The 22,458-nt window shown below is 41.8% G+C and overlaps 1 protein-coding gene across 7 annotated transcripts in view; it reads left to right on the forward strand.

The window, feature by feature from the left end:
• Nucleotides 1-19,452, forward strand: part of LOC146626933 (calcium/calmodulin-dependent protein kinase type II subunit gamma-like) — a 44,897-nt gene extending 25,445 nt beyond the window's left edge. The window contains exons 12-23 of one of the 7 annotated variants that reach the window (XM_085361511.1): nucleotides 2,233-2,275; nucleotides 3,069-3,131; nucleotides 5,703-5,743; nucleotides 6,492-6,575; nucleotides 8,425-8,469; nucleotides 8,617-8,671; nucleotides 8,877-8,957; nucleotides 11,503-11,643; nucleotides 14,005-14,080; nucleotides 14,189-14,283; nucleotides 15,472-15,708; nucleotides 16,871-19,452. In XM_085361511.1, the coding sequence (XP_085217637.1) occupies nucleotides 2,233-2,275; nucleotides 3,069-3,131; nucleotides 5,703-5,743; nucleotides 6,492-6,575; nucleotides 8,425-8,469; nucleotides 8,617-8,671; nucleotides 8,877-8,957; nucleotides 11,503-11,643; nucleotides 14,005-14,080; nucleotides 14,189-14,283; nucleotides 15,472-15,704 (957 nt within the window). In that variant the 3' untranslated portion in view covers nucleotides 15,705-15,708; nucleotides 16,871-19,452. The remainder of the gene's footprint in view (nucleotides 1-2,232; nucleotides 2,276-3,068; nucleotides 3,132-5,702; nucleotides 5,744-6,491; nucleotides 6,576-8,424; nucleotides 8,470-8,616; nucleotides 8,672-8,876; nucleotides 8,958-11,502; nucleotides 11,644-14,004; nucleotides 14,081-14,188; nucleotides 14,284-15,471; nucleotides 15,709-16,870) is intronic. The other 6 variants (XM_085361512.1, XM_085361515.1, XM_085361513.1 and 3 more) reach the window with 6 other exon arrangements.
• Nucleotides 19,453-22,458: the final 3,006 nt, after the last annotated feature.

Below are 22,458 nucleotides of genomic sequence, written 5' to 3' on the forward strand. Positions count from 1 at the left end.
ATGTTAAGCTACACAGATATTGTTGTGTATCTTAGATAATTGTGCAATGTAGTTGTGATATGGGTGTTATTGTGCGTGACATTTCATGAGTTAGTTATTGTGTGAGCTAGAGCAGGGCGATATGGCCAAAAATATTTATCACGATATACATTTGAAAATTTGCGATAACGATATAACTGACGATATAATTGATGCGAGACAAAATACAACTCCACAACATTACTAGCGCAAAAAGACAACCTTCCATTAATTTTCACTTAAACAAGAAGCTGGTTTTTATGTACATTAAAGCTTTATAAAAATGTAACAGTGCAAATGCAAATTCCTTGCTGAAAGTTTAACCAAAAGGCATATCCAGTAGAAATGGGCTGACATATCCTGAGCATAACCATATATAATATCCACTGAAGTTAAAAAGAGGTGCTTTGCAACATTAAACTGTAGTGTGCAGTACGTATTTTTTGGACCATAAGGCACATTGAGCTAAACAAAGCAGTTAGATAAATCAAACTTTATTAAACTCATTCTTCTTGCTTCCTCCACTTCTGTACCATTGATTCATTGATGTTGAATTCTCTGGCAGCTGCTCTATTCCCATGTTGTTGCAGTATATTAATGACTAGCCTTGTATTGTGGATGGATTATCTCAGTTGTTCTCCTGACTGACGTTTGGTCCGTTTACAGCATCCTGCCATGCGATTGCATTTGTCTCTAACCATGAGGAACCTTAGTGTTCATCCTCCAGCTTCACTGTTTATGTTATGCTAACATAGCTGTGTCGCTAGCGATCACGTAGCACATCATTATATACCAGCTAGCCCAACTTCAGTAACCCTACAAACGTCACTGCTGTTTAGTTTCCTGCCTTCATTTATGTTGGAAGTGATAGCAGAGCTGTACGTTTGAATTTTTTCAGAAATCTCTCAGTCAGAACATGCTATATCATGCTTAGGTAACTAGCGAAACTAGCGAGCTAACTTCCGCTAGCTTCCTGCTAACTTCTAACTCCGTTAAATGTAATAAATTTTGTTTTCATGGATGCCTGGAAGTTAAACTGAATTGTTACACCTGGTAAAGCAGCAATGCTGATCGTTTTATTAAAGATGAAAGAATTTAGACAGTTAACTCTCAGTGATGCTGCAGTGTTGTTTGACCTGAAGTGTACTGAGTTTAGGACCCAGATTACTCCCAGATTTAAGAGCATCTTAGTCCGACAAATACAACAATAACGACGGCCGCTTGCATGTTCTGCAAAAAAATGTGCTTTGTTGTGTATCTGACGGACAAACACCAAACCAGTTCCACATCACTGAAGTTGCACCATTTTTACAAACCAATTCTGGTTCATCTGTTTCACTCAACAATCGGCCATGTGCGTATGAAAACAAAGGCACTGCGCATGCGCGTTTTACTCATATTCTATCGCGATATTTCATTTTCCTATCGTTGCCTAACATTATACCGGTATTACCGTGAACGGTATAATATGGCCCAGCCCTAGTGTGAGCATAGAAACGTAGCACAAAAATAAGGAAACTTGTGTTTGGACGATTATTTCTAAAATGTAACAATGCAATAGTGTTGGAAAGCTCGAGTTCACTCTATGCGTCTGTTTTTGGAGACTATTGAAAATATTTTAACTCGCTGTGCTGTGCATCTCATTCATTGTCATTTGCTGTGAAGCTGTTGAAACCTGCCCTGTCTATTATATCATTTCGACATATATTTTGGATTGCGAGGTTTAAAATGTTTCGGTTTGTAAATTATGCTGCTTTGAGGGGTTGATATCAACCATCGAAACTATCAGCCAAACTCTGAGATCACATGTCTGCCAAAGTCTTTGATCTTCTAAATTGCTGCGTATGAACATTTCACTTTTGAGAACCTCTGCTTTTTTTTCCCCCTCTATTGGAAACATTTTAAATGTCAACCAGCTCCAGTTACTGTAGTTTGCATTCACTGCCACTGATGCAAACTCATGCCTCAAGTATCAGCTATTTTGTTTTGCCACATCATTTAAATTAATTTGCATAGAGGAATATAGGGCTTTGAGATGTGAGAATGTACAGTTAAAGGTGCATCTCCCCAGACAGCATACAAGTTTTTTTTTATTTTTTTTTATTTTAAACATTAGGCAGAGTTTTACAGACAACATTAAGTAAATAAAGAAAAACGCCATGCTCTCATTATACCTCCCCTCACTTCTCTCTTCTCCTTCCTCTCCTCCTCCAGGGAGCCATTCTCACCACCATGCTGGTGTCCAGAAACTTCTCAGGTGGGTGTGCCCTTCGCCCTCAGCCTCCCACGCAGCACATGCAGAGGGAGTGGAGGAAGGAAAGCGGATAGAGTCCTCTGCACCTTTTTTAACCCCCCCACCACACACGCACGCTCACCCACTCATTCTCAAAATAACAATGTTTTTGTGTGCGCCCAGGAGTTTGCTTGCTTACAACATTAAACTGAACTGAAACACGAAGCTTCTTTGTGATATGATAGAAATATTGTATTACTGAATTATTATGAGTGCATTATCATGTATGTTAGCAGCCTAAAATTTGATATTCTGTCATAATCTGTTCCAGATTATATGTGGGTGCCAGTTATGTCCTTGTCTGTGCTAATGTATCTCTCCCTGTGTGTATGTGTGTGCGCGCGCGTATGTGTCCCTCTTTTCTGCTGCCCATGGAGCATGTTTGAGAGAACGAAGCCTAGACTTTAATGAGATTTTTCTTTTTTAATGTTTGGGGGAAAGTGTGGTGTTATAAAACCAGGTGACTATTAAGATTCTGTGTTTTTTATCTCAGCCTGCTGAGAGTGACTTGTTTTCGTTGAAGCCTTGTTCTCAGCCTTTAAGTAATTGGTCAGTCGATGGCTAATGATTTCAACCCTGGGCCTAGGAATCCACAGGGGTGCACGTCTTTGCTTTGGCCCGTTTGTATCAAAGTCTAAGATGCATCTGGGCTGTAGCCAGCACCCCCTGTAGCTTTCTCGGCCCATGACTGAACAGCATGAGATCGACCTGCATAATTTCCTTAGCCCCTCCCAACTGTAGCATTTCTATCCAATAGTGGGCCGGCAGCATACCAACTCTGCTGCTGCCGCCTCCTCCACGGCCTCACTGGCTCAGGAAGGTACGTCCCAGAGACACGCCCATCCACTTCCTCTTTACATACACAACTATTTTCTTTCATGGGACAGGGTTGGCCCTCATCACCATCCCCCAAATCCTGCATGCAGCCTTTGCAAGCATCCTCATCAACATACACACCCACAAGCATGCATCCCCTCACAGATTTTTCTCATTTAGGGGTATTGTGTAGCAATCATGTAAATAAGCTTCACTTGAGTTTACGTCAGCCTGCACTAAAAAGTGCTTTTTACATTCACACATCAGCGCCATTCAATCGTGACCTCGTAACCCACATTTCATCTTCACTTAGTTATGGCGTCACTTCCAGCAAGCTCCATCCTGACCTCCAGCTGACCCCTTACGTCTCTGTGCTCGCACAGGGCGGACTGGGGCAGGGGATGAGGAGGGGCATGTATCCTGGGGGCGGGAACTCACATTGCAGGGGGCCGGCAAGAGCTGGGTTGGCGTGCTGCCATCGTCAGACCTGGGTTTGATGGGACAAAGGAAGAAAGTTGGATGTTGAGGAGCTAGAGGGGAGAATAACTGAGACGGAGGATGGGAGTGCTGACTTCAGTGCCGCTACTGTTGAAAACATCACCGTTTCTTCCTGATGAATCACTTGAGGTTAAAGGCATCCCACGTCTCAACTCCCCCTCTTAAGGTCTGTTTTAGTACTTTCAAAGCAAAGTTCCCCCTTGAGACAGGAACCCCACAAGCTAATGTGGCAGCAAGTCTGCCACATTAGATCGAGGGATTGTTTTGAAAGTATTAAAATCAGATTTTCCTCTCATCCTGCCCGGTGGAGATGGGTGGTGAAGGTCGGCGATTCCAATGGTGGCTCCATGGATTGAGTACATTAGAAGCAATGTAGAGCAGACTGGATTCTCTGTCTCCCTTTTTAGAATGGAGGATCTTTTTTGCTCTGCAGTGTCTATACACTTCTCCATAGGATCTGTTTGTAGGCAGGATAAAGGTAAAATGTTTATGGGGAGATAACTTCACCTGAGACACCTAAGGGGAGGCGGGTGTTAATCCTAGGATGTGTGATTGGTGCGCTGAGATTCGGGGTGCCTGTGGTGCTTTAATTGTCAGCTAAAGCCCTCCGAATGCGGGCTCCTTCACTGAGACTGGACCAAGTTGCCTGTTTTGTAAGTTTCTGTAAATATGTGTGACATCATCACTCCAGATTGGACTCCTCATCTCTCCTCCTTTTAAGTCATCCATAATCAAGATTTTTGTTTTTTATTTTCTTTTTCTTGGCTTTTGGCTTTTGGTCCTCTGATGATGTCACTCATCACTGCAAACCTATAACTGCTTCCTTGCACTTCTGAGTATTTCTGAGGCAAGGCTTGGCCGTTTGCTCATGATGTTTCCTTTTAATGGCATTATAGCAGAATGTGACAGAAGTGTGAGTTTGAAGCATCTCTCTGTGTTTCTAATTCGGTTTTTGCCTTGCTGCCTTTCGCATGTGGGTGTCCTGTGTGGTTAATTCCTACAAAATGTTCTCGGGAGACACACCTTCAGATGCTTTCTAACACATTTTTCCTTTCTCATCACCGAGCTAGAATCTTGCTCGAGTGGTGAAGCCCTCCTCCTGTGGGTCACCTTGACCTCTACCCATCTTGCCATGTTAAATTTGTGCTAGAGAGCATGTGAACGTGGTAGTCCCATGCTGTCACATTAGCACCCTGGTGACTGCTTGATAGAAGATGTAGCCAAATGAAGAGCAGATGTTTGCACTGTGAACAATCAGCTGTCCTTTATCTAGTTTTTGAATGAAAATGAAAACTGGAAATTAAACTTTAATTTTTTTTAATTTTTTTTTCCTTTGGATGCTGCATGGCCAGGCCAAAGTATAAGCTGCTATCAATGCAACAGCCAAGATTAGGGAGCATGAGTTTTCACTTGATATTGTTTGCTGCTGTAAATGCTGTGCCCCTTATCTCTCCTCTCATGTATTGAAATACTAAGCCCTCTCTTACAACCCTCCCCCCTCTTCCCTCCCCCTCTATCCCTCTCCAATTTCCTATTGGAAGGTAAGAAACTCAAGATAAGATTTTTGGAACCTGTGTGTGTTGGTAGAAAAACAAGAGAAAAGCAAGCAAGAGAGAGTTGAGAGCGTTAGACTGAGAGGAAAAGTGACTGGAGCCCTTAAAGGAAATCAATGATTTACATTAACCTAGCTCATCACTGTCAGTCCTGGCGGCAGTTTGAGTCTGGCCATCATTCTCTTTCTAGATCTGCTGGGGTCTTCCAGGCAGGAAATGGACTGAGGAAGTTTACTTTGCTCTCAGGTTTCTCTTATATCCCCAGGTGGCAATGAATGGATTATGATGTGAATGGGTTTTGCAGAGTGTAGCAGCCTGTACAGCCAAGGGGCGTAAAATGCCCGAGAAATCCATTAAATGCATGTTGTGCTTTGGAAACATCTAAGCTTACTTTGTCACAGTGACTGAGGTGTTGGGGATTCATAGATGTAACGTAGGTTAGAGGTACGAACGAACTATCATCATCAGTAAATCTTAACTTTTCTACCTGTTTCTCTCCCCTTCTATCCTCCTTTTTTCCACAGCATGCAAAAGTTTACTCAACAAGAAGTCAGATTCTGCTAAGGTAAGGTTCTCTTCATCACCTCTCTGCCCTCTTTTGTTCTGCTACATGGTGTCCTATCTCTCCTCTGTCAGCTGACCTCGATTTTCTGCCTTCTGTTCTTTTTCTGTCTTTCACAGTCTTTCTTTTGCGCACTTTTCCTCCTATTATTTCAATGAATATCTTTTGTTGTGCAGTAGTTATTATTCATTTTAAGGTTGTTGTTTTGTTTTTTTTTCGTTTTCACATTGGCCTTGTTTTATATCTGCAGAGGAGTTTCTTTCTATGGCGTGTTTTTAGATCCCATAATCCTGCAGTCCTTTCCACAAGTTTTTAACCTTTTTTTTTTTTTTTTTTTAAACCAACGTTTTCACTCATCATTTATAAATATTAGTTCCGTAATGCTGGTTTTATTCTTTCACCTTTAGTCAGTTTCAGTCAAATGTCTGCTGCTGTTTCCCAGCAATCTCCATCAGCCTCTGCTGCTATTAAGCATCTCGCTCCCCACTCCTCTTTTTCTTTTCTGCCCCAGGGGTCACTCTGTGTAGTTAAGTGGGAGCGGCATAGAGAGTTAGTGAGGCAGTAAAAGGGATGATCTAGAGGCCATTCTGTGGCACTCACCCTCTCATTTACCCTGTTAGCTCTCAATAGCCCGGGAGCTTCCACCAACATTAGCCCCGTTTCCTGAAAGGCGTGTTTCAATTCTAATGCATCTTTCTCTATGTGTGTGTGACGTATGTGTTCACTTTGAGTGTTTGCGTTCTCGTCCCAGCCTTCTACCAACAACAGTAAGAACAGTATAGTGAGCGCCATCAATGCCCTGAAAGACACCAACATGGCAACGAACGCACAGATGGTACAGTAGGCCGCCGCAGTGTCAGCCCTGCCTCTTAATCCCCCCTGTCCCCTCAGTAGTTGCATAGTAACCCATTGGGCCTCATCCTCCATCATCTGCTTGTCATCCTTCATCTACCACCCAGGAGATCTTGCTCTGTAACATCCCCTGTCCCAATAAGCTTACCAACCGTGGTGCACGTGTGCTCCTGATTTAGGTGAAACACTTTTGGAAATTATTTAAATTTAGTTAAAAAAAAATCTAAACAGGTGCACATGTGCACCCTGTCAGCCACAGGAGCATGACCTTGTTTGCAGGACTGTGTGCACCTAAAGTGGCAGCTCGTAAAGTTGTCGAGACCCCGTTTGGAGACCTCCACCTGTTAATATCAGAGTACAATTCAGTCCTATGTAATGGCCCCCATGTTTATATCTCTATATAATCCTCAATCGGCTACTTTCTTATCTTTTTCCCATCCTAACATCTTTCTTTGTCATTACATATTTTAGCCAGCTGTTCTTTGTCATTCTAACCTCGCACCATCCATAACATCCCCATTGACATCCTCATTGTAGTGAAAAACTTGACCATTGTGCTCCAATCCAGCACTAGCATGCTGTGGTTTTGAGAAGCTTTTACTAGCATGCATTAAATTACATCTTGTAGTGTTGTGGTTGGATAACACTGTCGGGTTGGTTTGGTAGTGCTTCTCAACTGGAGGTACAGGTCCCCAAAGACACAAATATTATGTTTAAAAAACCGTCTAATAGAGAAACTGATGATCAGCTCAAAGAGCAGTTCCCCAGTTATGTAATGCATACATGGTAAAACTACACGGAGCCAATCAACCTACTGTTAACCTGCAGCAATTATCATGAAATATTACCCGTTTAACTGAGCAAAATCTGAGCAGCTTCTCATTCTCGAGGGTTTGTAATTATGTATTTTTTAAATATTTTAAACTGAGTAATAATAGTTAAGCTTTTTATTTATGGATTCGCACTCAGGACTCAAAAGTACAAAACTCCTTCCGTAAAGTAATTTATGCATTTATTGGTTATATGAGCAGAATTGAAAACAAACAGAAGGACGGACTGTGTGGTGAAAGGAAAGAAGCTCCGTCCTGAAATGGGACAGAAACAGTTGCCAGATCTTGTGGTACTTCTGGGTGCAGCCTCGGGCGTTGTATTTAAACTGTTCCAGTTTAAAATGGGACGTTAACTCTTTGACCCAGTGCTTGTGGGACTGTGGCCACATTTTCTTTGCTCTGTGAAGTCTCGGGTCAAGTATCAGGTGTCTGTTTTGAGGTTATTTAAAAGCTAACAGAATCTGCGTCTTTTTTTTTTTTCAAAGTAATATTTATGATACTTTCACACATAAAACAGAAAACTGCAGCTAATGCATTTAATTCTCCTAACTGTGTTTTGTAAAACAATAACGCTGTATGCTCTCATTATCTCGGTGTAGTTCCAGTAAAATCTGATAAATGATAACAGACCAGAAATGATGAGGCTATTAATTGATTGAGTGAGCTCTCAGCAAATGATTCCCCTGTGTTTCGTCTTCTCTGAGAGCATCTCTGTGTTTAGACCAAACAAACATCTGAAGATGTTAGTGTGTGACTAGCGTTTGGGGAAATTACAAACTCTTTTCTGGCGTTTTATAGACGAGACATTCATTAGTTACAGCCCAAAATAAGTGTCTCCTCTCCATTGCCACGGGCACTCTTGAAAGTTTTGGATCCACTAGCTGTTGTGAAGATGTTTAAGTTTTGGCTGAGGTAAAAGATAAAGGGGCCCACTTTAAATCCAGTTGAGAGGCACTCTTTGAGGACAATATTTTGGACTAACTGTTTTGTTCTGTATCGCAGGAATCTCAGAGCACAGTGGTGCACAATGCTCCCGATGGCGTCAAGGTGAGATGTATGTTTTGTGTTTTGTTGTTTTTATTTCTGTCTGAAAGCCCGACGCGGAGCATCACACGCACCTGATGGGCTCGATCCTGCCGGATCCTGGCAGCGTTTGATTTCAGCATGTGTCTGTCTCTTTCCTCTGCATCTCAGGGATCAACAGAAAGCAATGCCACCAACGACGAGGAGGAAATGAAAGGTAGGAAAGGTACTCCAGTGTTTTATTCCCTTTATCCTGTTCTCTCTTTCTGTCTCCCATTTAGTGAGTTTTTTTATTTATTTATTTTTGGACTGTACTGACTGGCAGGTGTGCTGAGATACGACGCGTGTCTGTCACACTTTTGACTGTGTCTGTTGTGTGTGTATGTGTGTATTTATTGTGTGTCTGGCTGCGTTTTGTATGTGTGTTCTAGCGGACAGTACGGCGCTGAGTCAGGGCAGCGCTACAGAGGAGATGCCCCCACTTCTGCCCTCACCTCAAAGCTCACCTGCCAGTAAGTTTATCCATGGCAACCGGAAAGCTATACGGGCGCCTCTGGCCAGGACATAACACCCCCCCCCCAACCCCCCTCCCTCACTCCCACCCTGGCTTTCTGTAGTCACCAAAAATAACGTCTTACATCTCTGAGCCCCCACCCTCACTCTGATCCACCAAGCTTTTTTTTTTTTTTTTTTTCTTTTAGGGTTCCCACTGGTTTTAGATTTTTGAAATGATTCACCTTTGTTTGGCTTTTACAAATTTCTGTAGGTTAATTCCAGTTTATTGCATTTTTTATCTTAGTTTGGTAGTTTTAGCATAACGACACCATTTGGCCATCTTGTAGCAACGGCTTTCCAATTAATGCTGTGTAACACGGCTTAAATAATCAGTTTTTCAACAGGATCATGGGGACACGACAGCACTACCTTGCTCTGAAAACTATTATTTTCAGTAGCATTTGCTGCACATTGACAAATGACAGATTCCAGTAGAAACAAGTCATTGAATTAAATGACAAATCTTTATTTCCCCAGTAGCAAAACTATTTCTTGGACTCAGGTTTCCATTGAGACATTTCAGTATTCAGATAATTAATAATTAATTAATCTTTCATTCACCGTACCCACAAATGCACAAAAGAGTTTTCCTCCCTTTTGCTCTACTCTGTCAAGATGATCCCAAACTGCTTCAGTCATTTTAAAAACAGTAAACAGGCAGATTATAAGTGCTTCAAGCGAAGTCTTCTGACTGCGACCACACGATCAGCATCATGTTCTCTTCGAAAACCACCAAATCACTAAGTCACTGCTTTACATCTTGGGTAATCGGTCAATTGTGTTTTTGGCCTATTGGATTTCACCTCAACAGTGCCACTGCATTTCCAGATATGAGCAGTTAGTTTATATGCAGTCTTATTGAAATTAAGTTGTAATAAACTGGAATAATCTTTCAGCAGTTATGACAAACATGCTATTTGTTTGGGTTTTTTTAAGCACACTGACTGCTGACACACTTCCTGCTCTCCATTCTTGCTCGCTGTGTGAGAGCAAGGCAACACAGATCTTGTGTAACTTCTAATGGACACTTTAAGGGGAACCTGTTATGCTCCTTTAACACGATCTTGTTTTTAATGCTTTGACTCTACTAATGTTGTTTTGTGTGATCAATAGTTCATTTCAACCCCCCTTCTTTACGCTAACTTCTTTCTGATTGGCTGCCCCTTGCAAACAGAAGGTTTTGAACAGTGGACGGTGGGGACGGGTGCATCAGACGACCGTTTTAATTATGTTTTTGATATCATCTAGAACCAAGAGTAGGAAAAAACGTATAATTTATTCTGGCTATATGACACTTTGTTTAACATGAGCATCCACTATTGTAACAGACAGAAAATGAGGAAAAGCATCACGGTCCCCTTTAACATCACTGTGCTCTGATCAAACTTTTAAAAAATAACAGACCTTGTCTTATGTTTCTTTTCTTCTCATGTTAACTCTAATAGTGGAAAGTCATTTCAAAAACACAGATTTTTATTGTCATCGGGGCCACTGTGGGAACCCTGAAACCTGTGTGTGTGTGTGTGTGTGTGTGTGTGAGTGTGTGAGTGTGTGTGAGAGTGTGTGTGTGTGAGAGAGTGTGTGAGAGTGTGCGTGTGCGTTTCTTTTTTGGTGATGGCTACATCTATCCCCTTGTCCTCCTAATGTGACGGCTCCATCTGGAGGAAGTCTTGCTTACCTTGCGGCTGATCGTCCTAAAGTAGTCGCCCAGTCTCACAGACCTTGCAGCCTGTCTGACTTCAATGGAACCTTGCACGCCATAGAGCGTCACGTCCTCACACTTTCTCAGTCTTCCTGTACTCTTTTTTTTTTTTTTTTTTTTTTTTTGTGTGTGTGTATTTTTATCTTCTAATTTCTTTTCCATTTCTCTTAATACACCATTCTTCACCAATCAAATTTTCTCTATCATCTTTCCTCTAGTCTGTTGACCTCTTCTCTTCATCCTCCTGCTTTTGCAAGGCAAACTTGCACTAAAGTACAATCTAATCTCTCCCCCTCTCCCTTCCTCCTCCTCTTCTAACTTCTTTCCTGTGTGCATTTTCCACTCCTGCCTTCCTTCCTGAACATGCTAAGTTTCCCCACAGGCATAACTTGAGCAAATAACAAACAATGGCTTCGATCGTCTCTTTGCTCAGTGCTCCAGTTCATCAGAGGAGGCTTAATGTTAATGTGTATTAGCGTTATGAGTAGAGTAGATGTGAGCAGAGCAGGCATTTAACTGACTTCCACATCGCACAGCATCACGATCAGAGCGGCACTGATCTGGCTTCCAGCTACCACCCTGTCCTCATGTCACCCATCTGCATGTCTGTCATAAACGCAATGTTAGCTGTTTCTTTCTTATTCTACCAAATGTACTAACCCACATCACCTTCATCAACCTTTTTTTCCCTGCATGAGCTAAATGTGTGCGCGTTATGTGTAAATGATCATATTTCTGTCATTTTTGTCTGTTGTCCATCCACATGTTTTTGTTTGTTGACCACCCCTTGTGTGTTTCAGTTCCACCGCATGACGTAAAGCGCATTGCATGGAACAGCACAGGCAACAGCTCCTACCCCGAGTCTGAACTCTCACAGTCATCCATACCTGCCGCTCCACTAGGGAGCAACACTGTCGCTGCTAAAAGCAACACTAAGCAGAGTAAGAACACATCCGCACTAACTGACTAACTCGGTTTTCCCTGCCAGCGCCTCACTGTTACCTGCTGCTCGCTGAAACTCTGCATTCCTTGAGTGTGTTAGTGGGTTTTTTTTGAGTATTTATTTATTTATTTATTTTTTAAAGCTGGTTCTAAATAAATTGTCTGGTCGCCAGTTTTGCTTCTTTACAGTTAACTTGTCTTGATTTAAGTTCCATGTTGAAGTAGTGAAGGCCGATGAGCTTAAACACCCAGATCAAAAATCCGAAGTAAAGCCTGATTTGCAACAAAACGATGACAGCAAGACTAAAAGAGAAGATTTCCAAAGTTGATAGTGAGACCTGCTATAATGTGTGGCTTGGAGAGGGTGACGCTAACAAAAAGAGAGGAGGCAGAGCTGAATATGCTAAGATTTTCATTGCGAGTGACTAGAATGGAAAGGATTAGAAATGAGGACGTCAGAGGGACGGCTCGGGATGAGCTGTTTGGAAATGAAGTTAGAGAGGCGAGCCTGAAATGGATTGGGCATGTGCAGAACAGTGATGGTGGCTATATTGGAGAATGGAAGGAAGAAGGTAAAGAGGAAGCTGCAGGGGGTTTCATGGATGTAGTGAAGGAATACAAGCAGAGAGCTGGTTTAACTTTAACCATAGTGTGAGATGGAGGCAGTTAATCTGCTGTGGTGACGCCTAAAGGGAGCAGCTGAAAGAAAAAGAGGTTATTCTGGTTTTGTTGCCCTTCTGAGTATTTCAGGCAGCCAGATGGTGTGTGTGATTAAAGGTGTGTTCATGCCTTATTATTGAAGTAATGATACAACTTGTCAGGTGGGGGAAAAAAAGACATTAATGCCCCCTTAATTCAGTGAATCGCGTCAGAAAGCTGTCTTTAACGTCACATGTATAGAAACATGCCAGATAATTTACACCAGTAGTAGATGGCAAGAACTTTTATAGCAACTTGTATTATTAAACTACAATTTCTTAGTAATAATCCCTGAAATCGTAATAGGCAGCCATTAGATATGGCAGTGATTTTCAAATTATGTGGGTGCACCATAGATGAGAAAAACATGGAAAATGAATAAGATGAATGAATGAATATGATTTTAATTTTCACAGCAAAAATAAATGTGAATTTCCCAAGTGTCTGTCATGCTGATCTTTATTTCACTTTTTACATCATTAGTAACAGAAATTGTGGTTTTTGAGGTGTGAATTTTTTTTTTTCCCTGAAGTGGGGCATGCAACACAGTTTTTATGAACTACTAACATAAAATGACCTAGATAATACTGTAATACTGTATAGTAGCAGTAATCCTGACAATGCAGGTGAAAGGATGTTTAGCAATTATTTACTAGAAACCGTTGATATTTGTTTAAGTGCTCCGAGTAATGAAATAAAACTTCGTTGGAGTGTCTGTATTGTTTCTGCTTTTCATCTTAAAAGTAGAAGGAACAACTTAACAACTACGTGAGTCAAGATAAGCTGTAGCGCTCATGCTGATTTTAATAACCAAGCATGTCGTCTGGCCCATCAGTGTGGTTCACTGATGTGTTTAGAAATCAGTAGAGCTCTTAAGGCACAGAATAAAATGCAGTGCTCTCGGTTTATTGCTGGTTTTAGTGTTTTTCATAGAATTTGTTGACTACAAGAAAATATCGCTTGATTGATTTTGTGGAGAGGAGGGTTGTACCACGTGTAATCTCTTCATTTGGTTTTACTGTTACTTTAAAAGTGTGTGAGGCACTTTACACTGAATAGCAACTAGCATAAATAAATGGTAAACTTGTAGGTTCATGGCTTGTTTGGTGTGGAACAGATGTTAACTAAGAACATATAAAGAAACTTAAAGAGGAAAGGGATTGAAGTTGATCAGACTGATACTGTTAATCAGTTCATGGAATAGCTGAGGGAATAAAACCATCAAAGTCTGGCAAGTTTGCTCACTTGTGCATCTAACAGTTGGTCATAGCAGGAGAAAGCTAAGTGGGCCTCGAGTGAGGAAGGCTGTGATCTCTACTAGCAGAGTTGTTGCTTCTGTTTGGTTGGCAGTGTGTGCTCACAGCGGAGAGTCGTGTTCAGTCAGTTGTTGTGTCGTAGCAAAGGCGAGAAGCTGAGCGAGAGACAGCGATGGGGGTCGAGCTCCGGTGACGAGGCAGCTTTTGGATCCGGGCGACCAGGTTAAAGAGGGGACTTGAGCCGTAGCCACAGAGGAAGAGCGCGTGAAGGAAGGCAGGAGCTGAAGCGATGAGACAAAATGTCATTGTGCAGAAACCCACCACACTGTTATTGTCTCACCTTCCAACTGGCATCTCACCAGCTGCCATCTGTTTGCCTCTTTCTGTCTCTTGTTCTGTCTGCAGCTCGTAAACAGGAGATCATCAAGATTACGGAGCAGCTGATTGAAGCAATCAACAATGGAGATTTCGATGCCTACACGTGAGTACAACTGTGTGTAAAAGTGAAAAGCAGCAGATGCTTTCTGTGAGTGAAAACGAGTGCAATTTGGTAACAGGCTCATCTTGTTTTCGTTTTTTTCATGTTCAGGAGGATTTGCGATCCTGGACTCACCTCTTTCGAACCAGAGGCTCTGGGAAACCTGGTGGAGGGCATGGACTTTCACAAATTCTACTTTGAAAACTGTGAGTCTTCTTCTTTACTTGCATAATATACTGTTTATTTTAAGGGGTTTGAAATACCAGGCAAGTTAGGAAATAGCAAGAATAGTTGGCAGTGTGGATAAACTCCACTATTGGAATATTTATAACTGCAACTCATCATCATTTCATTATTTAAAGAAAATAAGCTCCGCTCATACAGCTTTGGTGGCTCTTTCAAGTTAGTTGTAAACAGAATTATGTCCAATAAATAAAAGGGAAATTGTTGAATTTTGAAGGTCAAGATTCCTGATTTAAGCAGGAAAATGTAACCGTGATGATGGTACACATCCTGTCCCTCATTTTTCTGTCAATCCACAGCCTGAACTAGTGTTCAGCCCTTAGTTAAGACGAGTATCTGTCAAAAATGGTTGTGATTGTGTTTTTAAAATATTTATTTTAAGGATTTAAATATGAAAAAATAAATTCTAAATAAAAGTGCATTTAAAAAAAAGAACAATGATCTCAAGAATTCAAAGCTACGACAACTCTTGTAGTATTACTTGACCAACACATTTCAGCCTTTTTTTAATCAAGCAAGCAAACAAATAACAGAAGAATACACTATACAGTATTAGTACCAGGCATTAAAGCATGTAGTGAGGTACACTGTAGGCTCCTACAGGTAAAGCTGGCAAGTCTGCTAACTGCACAGTTTATGGGACGAGATGTTCTTCCAGTAATAGCTGAATTGTTCCCAGTGAATGTCAAAGAGTCAAAGAGTATCTTTGCTTGGCCGTCAGTGTGAGTTAATCCTGTGGTGTCTCTGTATCCAGTGAGGGCTGTGATCCATAGACTGTAAGTGAAATATGAACACAGCCACACTGAAATCATGTATGCGTGAGAAGGTGAAGGGCTAAGCTTTGTTAGCATGGTGCATTCATGGACTGTTGCATCACATCAACACAGAAAACTGACATACACATAAATGGCATTCTGTAACATAAAAAGACGAGAGGTCCACTGAAGTGACTTGAATAGTTTCAGTGAGCCAAGCCCTTAATATTTACAGTTTACGTAAACCATATTTATGCCAGGCTTAAATATGGTTGTTTCACCTTTTAACGTGAGGAAACTTCAGGTACGACCCGATTATGGATTGAAGGAACTGCAGCTCATTTGTCATGCTTGGAGGTCGCTGCTGACCATGGACATATCTTCTACTTTGTGCAGTGTTGAGCAAAAACAGCAAGCCCGTGCATACCACCCTGCTCAACCCACACGTGCACCTGATCGGCGAGGACGCCGCGTGCATCGCCTACATCCGGCTCACACAGTTCGTGGATTCCACCGGCCGCCCCCGTTCCAGCCAATCAGAGGAGACCAGAGTGTGGCATCGCCGCGATGGCAAGTGGCTTAACGTCCACTTCCACTGCTCTGGAGCGCCTGCTGCACCACTACAGTGATCAGGTACACATCCTTAGTCCTCACAAGAGTTTTTTTTTTGTTTCTGCATTACTGGGTTAAACATGATCAGTTACAGAAAAGTCTAAATAGTCCACAGGAGACAGTTTTAAATATTTAAAATATATATATTTTTTAATATTTTTAGTAATGTTGAGACATCCCATTAGTCACATCCAGCTGGGAATCTCTGCTGCAGGCAGACCAAAAATGCCCCCTAAAACTACCCCTGGACCCTTGATCATTTTAATCTTGTATTGTTTTTCCCTAATGTGACTTTATTTAGTGTATCTGATATCACCAGGTTGGTGTTGTTTCCTCAACTTCAAATTAATGGTGCTTCATGGACTATTTCAACTGGCTTAAATAAGGCTTGGTTTGGTGTTATGGGATGGAAGGAAAGGAGAAAAGGTTAGAAGGGAAGGAAAGAAGGAAAACTGATAGGGATGAAAGATGAAAAGAAGGTAGAAATGAAGAATTGGGAAGGAAGATAGGAAAAAAGGAAGTGATGATGATGGATGATGGAAGGGCTTGTTGGACTATTATTCGAATTTTTATTTTTTTTATTTTTTTTATTTTTATTTTTTTAATCATCAACCGTTATCTGTGGCCATTTTCCTGCCCATCTGTGGCCAAACTCTTGAGATCAAGAATCTGGCCACAGATGGGCAGTGACAGGAAAAGCTGAAGCTCCTGGAGAAAACTAGCACAAAGTAGCACAAGCCTCCAGTCTAACTCCACGCTAAAGGGCCCTATCAAGGTCCAAACACAGGACTGTCTGCTGTGAGGCAACAGTGATAACTGCTGCGCCACCAAAATGGCAAATTTAAGCAAAAAGAAGAGAAATCTGGGTTAGATTTAGCCGAAGATGGTTATCAGTAAATCAGATGCTTTGACAGGAGTAAGAACTTAAGTTAAAGAAAAGCCTTTCTGGCAGAAAGCGTTGAAGACACACCTGCCATCCCTAGGTTGCAAAAATGTGATTGGTTCATTTCAGTCATAGTCCTGGAGCAGCACTGACTGTGATGTTGTAAGAAAAACACAAACTTAGTGAAACAACAAAAATAAGAACCAGCAATAAACTCAAACTATTCTTGGAACTGTTTACATTCTGATGATTCCAGCTGTGGTACCAACCTATCCTCTCTCCTCTCCCCTCCCCTCCCAGTGGTCCTGAGCCTCCAGTCTACTGGAGTGTGTGTTTTGGGGGGCAGTGTTTTTTCAGCGAGCGTGTTTAAGAGGTCCGTCCTCTGCGTGGATTGGCTAGTGCCAGGAGCCCGGCCGGGCGAGATCGCATCCCTCTCCACGATACCAACCAATCCTGTCCCTCCTTTGACCTGCTGGGGGCTGGCTGAACACAAGACTCCGCCCCCATGGGATGATGCATGCATCTGGCGCCTGATTGGAGGGCGCGTCTTTGCCCTCTGTCCCTCCCCTGGCAGCCATCTTTTTTCTGCCCGCGCGAGATGAGACGTCCTGGGGGAGCAGAGAATTTACAGTTGAACTTGTGACAGTTTATGAGTATGAGTTATGAATATACTGTGTAAATTATGACTAGATGTACCAGAAAAACCACCAAAACCCAACCAAGCATTTATATTCACTATCTAATAACGGAGGAACAGGGAGGAGTGTCAAGTTAGCAGCTGAGATTTTGGTCACATTAGGGATTACTGGGTAGAAACTGCTCACTACCTGGACTGTTGCTGTTAAGATGTAGGGAGATTTTTAGTTTGTTATTTCCCCCACTGAATTTAAGAGGGAAAAACAAATCAGGTTGGCTCAGTCAGACAGTCGATGACCAGAGAAACTTGATATCAAAAACATGACGCACCAAAGTGTAGAACTTTAGGCTTTTTATGTGTTTGTGTGCTTGTTTAATTATTATTTTGTTTGTTTGTTTGTTTGTTTTTTCACCAGAACGGAAACTGTGTTATTGTGGGGGTGGGGGGGTGGTATGTGTTCTGTTGCATTTTTAGCGTCCTGATCCCTTTTGCGTTCCTGTGAATAACCGGAGCCTTTTCGCTTCATTATGTTTTCTGGCTCCTTTTTAAAGCAGCTGAGTTTTTGTTGTTTTTTGGTTTTTAAAAATGAGGGATTTTTATTGTGCAAATTTAAAGCTAACCTTAGCTGCTAGCAGGTTCTGTTATGTCTATATGCAGTGGAGGGAGAGAGTGGGCTGCTGCTGCCACCTCTCCCTCATTAATCCCTTCCCGCCTCTCTTCTCTCTTTTAACCAGTTTCTTTTTTAACCTTCCCTCCCACGCTGTTTCTCTGCTTTCTGCAAGGCCCTGGTTTGTTTATAATCACTGTGTAAATACAGTGTATGTATAGATATATGTAGAAAAGTGTAATATATGTACATGTATCTAAGAGACACTCATCCTGTGCACTTGGGCAGTGGGAATCACCCCATGACCTCTGTGACCTCCCCGAGTAGATTAGGAGCAACATTTGTTGTTGGGTTTTGTTTTCCCCTGTAATTTAAATTCTCCAACCGATCACGACAAACATGAATACACACGCTTGTGTAGGCTACCAGCTTTAGATCCATGGCCGTACGACTGTTTTTTGTTTGGGGTTTTTTTTTTTTTTTCGAGACGGGGAATAAAAATAAAAGAAAAATAACAGGTTGAAAAGTAGTTTGAGCACCCCTCCCCCCAAATTCAGCCTAATAGATGCATATTTAGATATGAAGACCTTCATAATAGTGTCGTTAGTCCTGATCCCACAATGCTGTGAGCCATCTTTTCATATCATATTATGCACACGCGCACGCCTGGTGGTGTTTTTAAGCTGTGTAACATATCCACACCGCTGCTGCAACCATCGGCGCCGCCCTCGCCGTGCTGCTTAATCGTCTCCATCCATGTGCGACAGTTGTATCCGAAACCGTCCCCACCCCCCAACCTGCAAGGTGCCCGCCTCCCCCTCCCTCTGTGTTCAGACTCTGCTCTTGAGATGTTTATTTGTACCTCTCTCTCTCTCTCTCTGTTGTTTCCGTGTTACTGGTTTGAGTTCTTTCGTTGTTGTTGCTGTTAACTTTGTCGTTTTGGTAATTTGCCGATCTGCCAAGCTGGAGTTCTGCACTGTCCCTCGCACACAGGAATTTAAAAAAAAAAAAAAAGGGGGAAAGAGGGAAGCAGTAAAGACGAAATGAAATGATAGATATTGATCAGGACTAAATTATTTATTTATCTAATCTACCCTTGGTGGTTTTAAATCGTGCCTGCTCAGTCGGGAGGAGTTTTGAGAAAGTTCTGGTGTGGGCGTGCAGGTTTTTGGGACCTACACATGTCACGAAGCAGAGCGGGAAGACCTAGTTATATGCATGTTTCAGTTACACATTTCTACCATGTACCTACCGGAATACGGATGGAGCTAGTGTTAATATATGATATTTGCATCTTTTGAAATATGAATTTCCTCCATCCAGAATGTTTAATAGGTGACATGAAAAATATTTGAAAAAAAAGCAAAATTTAAAGAAAAAAAATAGATTCAGGAGCCGTAGCTTGGTATGAGGCCCTCGATGTTTTCCCTGCGTTGTAATGATATAATATTGGGCTGCGCTTTCTCCCCAGCCTTCACATGGATGCTGGAGTTTTTTTGCATGATCATGATGTACAATGAAATACAACCATGAATTGACGACTATCAAGTGTTTGTCTGAGTGTTAGTTGGTCTTCATCATAGCTTTGTTATTCTTCAAACTTGGATCTTGAAAGTATTTAATAAAAATACTATTTCAGCACTGGTTTGTCTTTAGAGTCATTTATTGTCGCGAGGACTTTCACCGAGTGCTTCAACACAAGCCGATGTCAATACGATGCACTCATCTGTCGCTTTATTAAGTACACCACGTTAGTACAGATGGATTCCTGTCCTTTGTGGCAAACATTCCTCTTAGATTTTGGTCCATATTGACATGACAGCATCACACAGCTGCTGCACATCTATGACGATTCTGGTGACTGGAGGCTTGAGTACAGTGAACTCGCTGTCATGTTCAAGAAGTCAGTTTGATATGATCAAAGCTTTCTGACATGACATGTTATCCTGCTGGAAGCAGCCATCAGAAGAAGGCAACACTGAGGTCAAAGGGATGGACGTGGGGTATTCTTCGGTATTTAAACAATGCTTAATTGGTATTAAAGCCCCCAAAAGTGTGCCAAACTGCACACTACACCAACACCAGCCTGAACTATAAGTACAAATTAGGATGGATCCAATTTTTACACCAAATTCTGACCCTACCATTCAAGTATTACAGCCGAAGAGACTTTTCAGACTGCACAGATCAGTCTTATATTGCCCAATTTTGGCAATTCAGTACAACTTGTAGCCTCGGCTTCCTGTTTTGTTTTAGCTGACACGACTGGCAGCTGGTGTGATCTTTGCTGCTGTAGCCCATGTGCTTTAATAAACGTTTGATGTGTTGTACGTCCAGAGACACTCCTCTGCGTACAACAGTTGGAATGAGTGGTTTGTGTCTAATCTGGCCATTCGCCTCTGAGATCAACAGGCATTTTCACCAAGAGAGTTGCCACACACTGAATAGTTTCTTTTTTAATCAGACTGTTATTTGTAAACCTAAAGATGGTTGTGTGCAGATCAGGGTAGACCACTTAAATCCTTTCTTTTCCTTTCTGATGGTCAGTTTGGACTTCAGCAGGTTGTCTTGACCAGGTGTAATGTGCTAAAATGCGTTGGTTTGCATTGGCCCCAGTGGGCCCCAGAGGATAATAATGCTATGCTGTTGACCTGTTTTTCATTCAATTCAACTTAGATTCTTTTTTGTTGCTATTTTTTTTTTTAACCTCATGAAAGCCACTGTCATATGGAAACATTTTTGTCCTTTCTCTTAAAAAGAAAAAAATCTTAGTAGAAAGGTATCCATCGCTTGCACTCCATCCATTCCCAGACACAGGAACCTGCCAAAAACCCTTTGTTTACCCAGTGTGCTTTCTGTCACCATGGTCACTCATACTTGTCCTGAAATCACCAAATTTGGCGCTAATAGAGATGTAACACACTTTGCAGATTATGTAACACTGCAACATTGATTAGCTATGCTGAAAATCTCTGCTCCCATACTCGCTTTTGGGGAATTTTAGGAAGGATACTAGTTTGTCCCAGGCGATGTTAAGCAAGGAGACACTGGCTTGCTGCAGGAGGAAGATTTTGATTAGAGCAGAGTTAAACAAACTGGCAGTAGGTTGTGTGTCACTGGTTGGCAGGATGCACTGAGCAACAACAGCTGGCATAATATTTGCCCTCTGTGCAGGACTGTCATCGCATCACGAATTCAGATTAAGCCCCGAGTAACACTGCAAAGCCTGCAGGCCATTAACATACATACAGACTAAAGCAATCGCTGCTCAACAGATAGTGCAGCTTCCCTTCTCACCACTTCAGCCTTTACCGTTTTCCAGTGGTCTTATTTGAGCCGAACACTGAAGTGTTGAGTAATGATTCAGCTTCATTTAAAAAGGTTTTTTGCTGTTATTTATGATGGTCCCGGTTATTTTAAGGGTCTGGCTTGTGTGTGTGTGAATCTGGGATGTAGGACAGCTCCCCCCGGTTCCTTTGCTTTCTGTGTGATTAATGAGAAGAGCTCTGCAGTTGGTTAACTTCCACACTTAGTTACTTTATCAAAGACACAGAAAGGGAGGAACTCTGGAGGGAATGTGTCTTGTTAGCTCTCTCTGACCTCTGACTTTTTAGTGCCTATGAAATTGGGAGAAAAGCCAGAACAAGTCTCCTGAATGTAAATTACTTTTGACTTTGAGGTCTGAAAGGACTTTTCCCCGTCTTTCATTCTTTCATCTCAGAGTTTGTAAAAGTCTTTTCAATCATGCTCAGCTTTTGTGGCAAGGTGATCCTGCAAAATGCTTGTAACTACTTAAAAAACATCATATAAAATCACACATTTGCCACCGAGGCGTGCCGGTATCCAGTCCACAAACCCGCTCCACCCATTTCGGTTGTTGTCAGCCTCGCACAAACAAAATCCCTCAGCCTAAGGTGGTAACCACTGATGTCACTACCACTAGAAACTCACCAGTGACTCATAGATACAGCCCACAGATTCTATCCACTGTGAGTTTATTTGGTTAGTTTGCAAAACTGGAATCGTTTTAAAATATAAGTTTTAAAAATAATAGTGAGAAAAGAGCAAATGTCCCAGCTTTCAACATCAAGTGTCCAGGTGAAATATGTGTGCTCACTGACTGCAAGTCCCAAAAGTCAGCACATCAAAGAGTACAAAATGCTTTTAAAGTTTTAAAGTGCTTTTACTGGGGACAGTTACAGGGACATAAAAACTGAAATTTGACAAAAACCACTTAAAAGGTTTGCTGACTTCACCCCAAAATAATGTTTTTAAGCTCTTTTTAACCCCTAAAAGTTAAACTTGTTCCACTATCTTTGCTGTTGCAGAGTTCTCTTTTAGATTTCAGTGTCTCTGGCAGTACAAAAAAAGCAAAGTTTCAAAGGCTATCACAGGAAACAGCACAGCTAAGGGGGGGAAGTTGTATGTGTGTTAGAATAAATTCAGTATCTTCACACTATTCACTCCAAATCTTTTGTCTCATAAAGCTTTTACAAAAGTCCTTGAAGCCCAAAAACTGTTAACAACGCATCAGACCATTGCATCATGCAACCATGAGCATCAGCATTGCAGTTTATTTTGTGTTATTCCTGCACACAGCACCCCGATACTATATATCCTCTCAGGTGTTTATTCTTGTCTAGA

Source organism: Diplotaxodon limnothrissa, linkage group LG8 (genome assembly GCF_057381915.1).
Source record: "Diplotaxodon limnothrissa isolate DT_005_m linkage group LG8, D_limnothrissa_male_GT1.1, whole genome shotgun sequence".
Taxonomy (NCBI): Eukaryota; Metazoa; Chordata; class Actinopteri; order Cichliformes; family Cichlidae; genus Diplotaxodon; species Diplotaxodon limnothrissa.